This window comes from Sinocyclocheilus grahami, unplaced genomic scaffold (genome assembly GCF_001515645.1).
Source record: "Sinocyclocheilus grahami isolate Dianchi unplaced genomic scaffold, SAMN03320097.WGS_v1.1 scaffold2084.1, whole genome shotgun sequence".
NCBI lineage: Eukaryota > Metazoa > Chordata > Actinopteri > Cypriniformes > Cyprinidae > Sinocyclocheilus > Sinocyclocheilus grahami.
The window spans coordinates 23,262-32,603 of record NW_015507263.1 but is presented as its reverse complement, the minus strand read 5'-3'; the positions used below and the strand labels follow the sequence as shown (position 1 = coordinate 32,603).

Sequence of the window (9,342 nt, the reverse complement as noted above, 5' to 3'; positions counted from 1 at the left end):
CCTTCTCGTTGTAATACCTATGTCATACCCATGTTATTATACATATTTGTGTCCTCATAAACCACATAAACATGCACACATACACACACACACACGTCTGGTCAGCTATCCTTGTGGGGACTCTCCATAGGCGTAATGGTTTTTCTACGGTACAGACCGTGTATTCTATTGCCCTACACCAACCCAACCCCTAAACCTACCCCTTACAGGAAAATGTAGGTCCCCACTGTGACACGAGTCCCCATGAGTCTGTGTGTATTCAGGTTTAAGTCCCCACCAGGATATATAAACCAGTACACACACACATACATACATACATACATACATACATATAGTGCGGCAATTTAGCCCACTCTCTCCTATAGTCATGTGTACAGACTATTATGAGTCAATGCAAAACATCCTCAACCAGTTGAACCAATCCAGTGAACCAATGAATTTCTGTAAAATTACTTACAACATATTATCCCTGCTGCCCCCCTGTGTTCATAGGTAGAACTGCAAATTGCGGTTTTGAAACTACATTTTAAAGATGTCTACAATGAAGGTTTGAATGAGCTCTGATTCACTTGTTCAAATCAGTCAATACAAATGAATGGTTCATATTCCGACCCAAAAGGGTTTCCCCTAATGTGTGCTGTTAGCACAGAGTCCGGCTTCAGATCACTGCTGCTTATACACACTTATACACACCGCTGTACATTTTAACAAATAGTTTAGAAACATATGGTACCATGCAATGTTTTTGCTATCAGTGGCGTTGTGATAGCTGTTTCTCCACGTTTGTATGACAACAGTGAGGAATAATTAAGCGAAAGCTCGTTTTAATTAAACATTCGTATTCATTGATACATATAGCTGCATATTTTGAAGAGATTTTGTGTATATATAGAGACATGCAGAAGTGTTTCTTCTTTGTGGGTTTTATCGCGGCACATATTACCTGAACATGAAGCGGTGTTGAGTGAGTGGAACCAAAATATCCAGTATTTGTTTCACTCGGTGTCTTTACACGACAGGACGCTGCGGCGATGCTCGACACTATTATTATAAAACATTAATATTGTGGAATAATTTTACAATTTAAAATGAAGGTTTTTCCCCCCTGTGATGTCAGATCTCAACTTCTCCTCTTCAGTGTCTCATGATCTTCAGAGATCATTCTAATATGCTGATTGTCTGCACAAGAAACATTTCTGATTATTATCAGAGTTGAAAATGGTTGTACTGCTTAATGAAGTGTGGAAACCATTATACAGCGACAGGATTCCTTGATGAATGGAAAGTTCAGAAGAACAGCATTTATTTGAAATATAATTTTTTTTTACATTATAAATGTCTTTACTGTCATTTTTATTAAATTGATGCATTCTTGAAGAGCAAAAATATACATTTCTTTAAAAAAAAAAAAAAGAATTCATAGAAATCCTAAACTTTTGAATGTTAATGTCATGTATCAAATGCCAGAATCAAGTGAAGAATTGTTTTTTGTTTTTTTTAGCTTTATTATGTCATTTTTATACAGCAGATTCTACATGGACGTTAAATTCACACAGACATGTTGTCTTGTTTTGGTGCATACATCTTTTTAATTTGTAACAAGGATTCAATAGTGATTCATGCTCAAAATTCAAGAAAACTTTACCTTATTAATCGCATCCACCATGACTAACATTTTCCTGGATTTTGAGTGTGAATCCCTATTGAATTCATATTTTTAAAAACAAAATGTCACTGTCTCACATAATATCAAACATTCACACCAACACACATACATCAAAAAGAAAACAAGTAAATAGAATAGAAAAATAGAGAAAGCTAGTGTTAGAGGCCTTTTTTTTAAAGAACACAAGCAGTTGGAAAACGAATAGAGAGTGCAAGTGTTAGAGAGTCAAATATAGATGGAAGAGATGTGTTTTTAGCTGTTTCTTGAAGATAGCTAAGGACTCAGCTGCTCGAATTGAGTTGGGCAGGTCATTCCACCAGGAGGGAACAGTTTATGTAGAAAAAAAGCCTAATTAAGATTATATATGTTTATGAAACTTTATGACTTTAGACTATAAATAATGTTGCATGAGTGTTTGTTGTGCATCAAAATAGACCATGCATTTGTATCAATGATCATCGTGTATCATCCAGGTACAGTGCAACACATGGTCAAAGAACAGTTGACACAGAATAACATCAGTGTATATCATCCAGGTGCTCTGGGATTTTTGGTTTCACTGCGCAAACGGAACCTTAAACCTTGTGATAATCTTAATTTGTACATTTATATTTGTTTGTGAAAATGTTTAACTATTTTACATTGGAAGAAATTTCAGCAACATGTTTTTGCAGCAGTGTATGATTGTATCGTAGTTTACAACCAGACAGCAGACAATTCACAACCAGACAGCAAGGAGAATGTTGAACGGTGTAAGTTAAGACATGGATCATCACACCAGTATACAACAAAATATACATATATGCCTCCAACATCTTTGTCAGTTATCTCTCCTTACTTTTGACCCGTGATCAGTCAACTCTGACATCTGCAGCTCGTGTTGGGTGCAGGGTGGTTGTTGTTTTTTCCACGAAATTGGGCTGCTTTTAAACTTGCCACGGGTTGATTTTCCCCAGTGGGTTAAAGGTTTGAAATATTGCATAAATTACATTTGGTTGAAATGCTTGTACTGAAACATTTCGCATTCTACCTGTAATAAAACTGTGCTAAATGTTTTGGGCCACACTAGTAGGAAGCATTTGAGCTGTGTTTATGATAAATGTGCATAACAGTGACTGTAAAATATGTATTTTAGGGATAGAAATGACATTTTTATATTTGGGACATAATTGTGCTACTTTGGGCTGTTGTTGTTTTTTTTACTAGCATGGGCTTTGGATGCAGAATTAAAATGATGTAATAGTTGTGATCATTATTTGACCTTCAGTGATCATTCAGACACGGTCAGGTGCAATACTGACGCTCTGTCAAGTCTGCATCAAATCAAGCACTCTGTAATCACCGCTAAACTGTGATCAGTCAGATGTTTGTCATGAGAAATGTTCCACAAAACAGCTATGGTTTGCAGACTGTTATAAGAGTTGATGTTACAAATACATCTTTTGAATATACTGCGTGAACTCATTGCCCCGTAAGCTCGGAGAGCTTTATTTTCCTTCCTCAACAAGTTTTGTCAGTTGTTTTGTTTATTGGTCTAATTCCTGTTTCTTGGGTTGCATTGGTTAGTCACTTAATTAATTATCTTGTGCTTCGTTCCCCCCTTCTGAATTATGTTGCATTGATAATGAGTTATCAGAAAGTAAGACTGTTTAGTTGTGCTATCTTACAATCAATATATAGTAAATGTAAGTTAAAGTGTCGCAGATGTAACCGGTTAAAACTTGGGAGTGGCGATGAGGTCTTAAAATGTATGGAAAGAGTCTTAAAGGTATTAAATTTAACTCCATGATTCCTGTATATACCCTGATCGACATTTTTATATTTTGGTATTATATTTTTATGTCAAGAATTTGCCCACCCTTCACAAACATGTGAAGGGTGGGCAAATTTTATTGGTCAGAGACACATTGTGGAGACACATTATGAGGGTTTGAGAGCAGATCAAATGAAAAACCCAGGTGCAATGATCTTTATTAAGTGTTTTTGTAATTATGTTGCTAGTTTTCTTAAGTTTTTAACATGTTAAGTTGATCGTCCAAATCAGTGGTTCTCAAGCAGGGCCTCAGCAGAATTCCAAGGGGGCCCCAATACGTCTTGAAATGATTTATATTTAGTTATAATAACAATCAATTTAACTGATTGAACATTTTCATATTTTCAGTTTATTTGTGATCAGGGGGGCTTGGAGTAAAAAAGGTTAAGCACTTCCGATCTAAATGAAAGTAGTATCATAATGGCATTCATTCACAGCACACATATATAAAATAAAAATAGTATAAGTTTGAAAAGTTAACTTGCTGGACTGAATTTATAGGATTACTCAAAGCATTTGAAAAACTGATAGAAAGTTGAACATGCATAACATTCTTGTTCAATTCTTTACATTTCTATATGTAACTCTACAATATATTTCTTCAGGCAAGCTGTTTGGATGAATAAGCAATCATACTACTACAGTAGTTGACAAAATCTCAGGAACTGCTCTCCTGAACAGTGCAGTTTTGTACCCCAATATTTTCCCAACATTAAAGGGGTCATGAACTGAGAAATCTAAATTCCCTCGATCCTTTGACGTATAAAAGGTCATTGTACTTTAAAAAAAAAAAAAAAAAATCCTGTAAGTTTCAGAACTCAAACTTTCTCGTTATCTAAAAACAGCTTATTGAAATTAATCTGCCAAAACGACAGGTTGTGGAATGTGCCACTATGACGTAACAGTGTGACTAAACCCCGCCTCCGCAGAAGATCTTCAACGCCTGCTTCTACATCACTGCCTGTTTAGCTCCGCCCACCGATCGCACATGTAGTGTAAATAATGAGAGAGGCAAAAACAGGTCTGTGCAGAAATCAAATGATAAAGATGGCTCTGAAGACAACAAGACGCTGTGCAGATCCAGACCGACCAGAATAGACCAGAACTTTGTTTGCGGATTCGTTCATAATCAAAGCACAATTCGATGCAGGAATTTCAGAAAGATTGAAACTAAAAGACCGTATTGACCGTATTGGATCTGACAGTAATGTCGCACCACACAAGTGTGAGTAACTGTTTTTATTACGTGGTCACTATTGCTTTGTCTGTTCTTACAGATCGTTTGATATGTACTGAGTATTTATGCGTTTTAAACTTAAATCACAGCAGCCATCTATGAAGGATGTAGGCTGTCAAACATACACAACTGTTAGCCAATCATAGCAGTTGGCGCTTACTTCCGAGTCTACAATCCACCACGCCTATTCAAACAGAGTGTTCTGATGAGGGGGGTTACAACAGGACCGAAAATAGCCTATTACTTCTAAATAGTTTTTTTAATGTAAAATTCTTGATAACATTTATTTATAAGTGGACCACAGAGAACAGTACAAAATAATAAAAAGTGCAGTTCGTGACCCCTTTAATCCTTGCTTTATAGATAAAATACAATAATTCTTATATTAAAATGCAGAATTGTATCTCTAATTGTTGTAAATGTTTATATTGCTCCATATTTTGAATAAATTTGTTGCCTTTTCTATTAATTGATGTAATATCTGAATCATAACTTCTGTCCAGCTGCAGAAGGCAACCGCCGGTCACGCACCCGGCCCGGCAGTGAGAGTCGATGAACCCAGTAAGGGAAACCTGGGCTTTATTCATGCCTTTGTGGCAGCCCTCTCAGTCATCATTGTCTCTGAACTGGGAGACAAGACATTCTTCATCGCAGCCATCATGGCTATGCGCTACAATCGCCTCACTGTTTTGGTGGGCGCCATGTTGGCTCTGGGACTCATGACGTGTCTGTCAGGTAGGTTGTTCAAAAGCACCTTTACTTTTTAAATCATGCTCAGAGGTTGATATGCTTCACCTCACATCTCATCTTCTACTTTTCACCAGTGCCTAAGACTTTTGGTGTCACATGACTTTTAGTCTCAAATCCCATGTATAAACTATTATCTGACATAAAATTAATAAGCATTAAAAGTAGCTAGATTTAAACAAAATGAAGACCCGCCTCTTTAAAACAGGGATATTGTCCTGTCCCACCTCAGAGGTCTTGACCTCAATTAAAATTATAAATAATAATTTAACCATTAAAATTATACATTAATATTAATTAATAATTTGAACAATCTATTGGATTTATCAGTAATTACAAAACAATGTTTGGTCTAAAAAACAAACTAGCTAGTCCCTACTGAGTGAAAGCTTAATTTGTCAAATTTGCAATCATTTGAATTTTTGGTTTAATTTTAATTCATTGTCAATCTACCCCAGCCCCCTGCAACTTATACATGTCCTAAATTTGATTTGATCTTGTTTGTTGCCTTTGAGTGTGTTTTTTTTTTCTGTCTTCACCTCTTTTTTTTTTTAATCTCTGGGTTCCTATTCCTATTCTCGTCTACCTTAGAAATACATACAATGCCAATGAAAGTCTTGTGAGTCTTGACCTCAATTAAAATTATAAATAATAATTTAACCATTAAAATTATACATTAATATTAATTAATAATTTGAACAATCTATTGGATTTATCAGTAATTACAAAACAATGTTTGGTCTAAAAAACAAACTAGCTAGTCCCTACTGAGTGAAAGCTTAATTTGTCAAATTTGCAATCATTTGAATTTTTGGTTTAATTTTAATTCATTGTCAATCTACCCCAGCCCCCTGCAACTTATACATGTCCTAAATTTGATTTGATCTTGTTTGTTGCCTTTGAGTGTGTTTTTTTTCTGTCTTCACCTCTTTTTTTTTTTTAATCTCTGGGTTCCTATTCCTATTCTCGTCTACCTTAGAAATACATACAATGCCAATGAAAGTCTTGTGAAATGTTTACAGGATATCATTCATCATGCAAATATTATAGTATATTTGCATACGTCCAAAACAAAGTCATCATGGTCACAATATCATGGTCTAAAAGACTTCTAATGACAGGCCTTTTTGTCTCTTTACCACTGTCTTATATAATTATAAGGGTTACATTTTAGTTTATAATTCAGTGCTTAGGCCACCGAGTGTTTATCTACCATGTGTTACTTATAAAATCCTTTGAATGCACGAATTTTTACCACTGTCTTATATAATTATAAGGGTTACATTTTAGTTTATAATTCAGTGCGTAGGCCACCGAGTGTTTATCTACCATGTGTTACTTATAAAATCCTTTGAATGCACGAATGACCTATTTTTCTGTCTGTCTTCTCATTAGTCCTGTTTGGTTATGCCACCACCATTATCCCACGGATTTACACCTACTACATATCGACAGCGCTGTTTGCCATATTTGGTGTGAGGATGCTGAGGGAGGGACTGAGGATGAGTCCTGATGAAGGGCAAGAGGAGCTGGAGGAGGTCCAGGCTGAGATAAAAAAAAAGGATGAGGAGGTAAAAGCTTTCTAACTCGAGTGTGTTTGTTCTCATGTGTGGCTAAATAACATCCACTGCATAATTGAAGCATTTTATCTGACCTTTGATTGGTTGATTTCCTCTCCTCTCGCAGCTTCAGCGCTATAAGCTAGCCAGCGGCGCACCCGACATGGAAGCAGGGACGGCGGCGACCATATTACCTCAGAGGAAGTGGCACAGCGTGATCTCACCTATATTCATTCAGGCACTCACCCTCACCTTCCTCGCTGAGTGGGGTGACCGCTCTCAGCTTGCCACTATTGTGCTGGCTGCAAGAGAGGTATGTACACAGGATTCCAAATTAGACCTTTTATTTGATTAAAAAGAAAATTATTTCACTAAAAATACTTTATAACTTTTTACCATTTTAAATATTCTCAATGCCCATAAAACTGTATTTTGCATTATATAAAAAAATTGCTAACCTGGATGAGATGTTTTAATTTATCATTTTAAATCAATTTTATTCTTACTTTAGACGTTTATTCTGCAATATATTTAATAAATAATTAACTTTTACTAAAAGTACTTCGTCACTTTTTACACATGAAACTGTATTTCTCATTATTTAAAAAAAAAAAATGGTTCAGATATATTTTTATATATAATTAATTTTAAACAAACCTTCTACTAAAATACTTGTAAAATACACGTTTTACCATTTTAAGTATTCTTAATGCCCAAGATAAAAATATATATTGTATTATATAAAAAAAAAACTGTTAACCTGGATAAGATCTATATTTTTATTTATGATTTTAAATACATTTTATTCTTAATTACTTTAGACTTTTATTCTACGTTATAAGTAATTAACTTAAAATAATCCAGCACTCTATATTGCTCACTATTAGCAGCTAGCAAATGACTTGAGTGCTGTTAACTGTGAATAACTGGCCGGGTTTGTGCTGCAGGATCCATTTGGAGTAGCAGTTGGAGGAACATTGGGACACTGTCTGTGCACAGGCCTGGCTGTTATCGGTGGAAGGATGGTGGCTCAGAAAATCTCCGTTAGAACCGGTGAGTCATTTAGTGCAGTACATTATGTTCTGTTGGTTTGCATAAGCACTGACCTATATCCAGATTTATTTGATGATATTTCCTGTTGCTTTCTCTACAGTTACAATCATTGGTGGAATCGTTTTCCTTGCCTTTGCATTCTCCGCCCTCTTTATCAAGCCCGATTCTGGATTCTGATGGAAGAATTGACTCTTGGTTTCATTTTGTATATATGCAACCCAGACCAAGTGGAACAGAGAGAGACTGCACAAAGACTGCAGATGGCTTGTTTATGTTTGAGTGAATCTCTTTTGTGCAAGTATGACTGAGTGAATGAAAGAAAAAACATTTACTGCTCATGTCTTAATGAGCATTTCAGTTTTTTTTTTTTTGCTTAATCCCTCCCTGTTTTTGTCTTTCTTTTCTTTCAACCAGACACTGTTCTATTTTTAGATGATCATTATATTTCCCCTGACTGTATGCTGCCTAACAATTTACTTGAACTTGCCAGATGTTTGTCCTGGCATATAGTAACATTTTAAATAACAAATCATGAATCTTGTTTCCTTTTTGTTTTACCCCTGTTTGAGCAGTGTGCTATGGGTAAATACTGGCCTGGTTCCATAGGGGGACTAAATTGGACAAAAATGCCCCTGCACAAACAAATTAAATCTATTACGTCTGTTTCTAACAAAATGAATAGGAATAGACCGTGTCGATTGCGGCATTAAATTAAGATCTGCTCATGTTGCACCGTATTTCATTTTAGGGGCGTTTTTACGGTGTTGCGCATTTTAACCAATCACACACACATCTGTTGAGCTTAGGAATGCAATGGCCAATCAGACATGTTCAGATGAGTTATCGTTCAAACTCATCAGTTTTGTTGAGTGCGTGCGCGTTCGCTGACTGAATTCCGGACTCTTTCAAGTAGGTATAACTGCAGACCAGAGATCTCCAAAATGGGGCGTGAACTCCAAAAGTGGGCAGAACTTCCAAAATGGGGTGGGGTCTCCTCACGCAAACACTTGTAACTAAAAAAGGTGCCATTGTCCAGTTGGGGAGTTACGGAACAATCTCATATCGCATAATCTTATTAACTGTTTATCTTCTGAACTGCAACTTTCTTTACCATGCCAATCCCACCATGCAGTCAATTTCACTGGTTAAGGTTAGGGTCAGGTGTGGGGTAGGTTTAGGGGTTAGCATCTTTTGTAGCATAGTGTAGGAAATCAACACTTTAATTGACACAACCAATAAAATCTTTAGAATCAGCTGTGGGGCGGAG

At 36.0% G+C, this 9,342-nt stretch overlaps 1 protein-coding gene across 1 annotated transcript; it reads left to right on the top strand.

The window, feature by feature from the left end:
- Positions 1-3,290: 3,290 nt before the first annotated feature.
- On the top strand, positions 3,291-8,678 carry LOC107573988 (transmembrane protein 165-like). The gene is made up of 6 exons (XM_016260454.1): positions 3,291-3,305; positions 5,220-5,451; positions 6,859-7,034; positions 7,150-7,335; positions 7,970-8,075; positions 8,176-8,678. The coding sequence occupies exons 1-6, from the start codon at positions 3,291-3,293 to the stop codon at positions 8,250-8,252; spliced, it is 792 nt and encodes a 263-aa protein (XP_016115940.1). The 3' UTR covers positions 8,253-8,678.
- Positions 8,679-9,342: the final 664 nt, after the last annotated feature.

What these genes read in the sequence shown, in the direction of transcription:
- LOC107573988 (XM_016260454.1), top strand. An exon ending in ACTCATGACGTGTCTGTCAG is followed by an intron (nt 5,452 to 6,858) that starts GTAGGTTGTTCA and finishes TCTTCTCATTAG; the next exon opens with TCCTGTTTGGTTATGCCACC. An exon ending in TTGTGCTGGCTGCAAGAGAG is followed by an intron (nt 7,336 to 7,969) that starts GTATGTACACAG and finishes TTTGTGCTGCAG; the next exon opens with GATCCATTTGGAGTAGCAGT.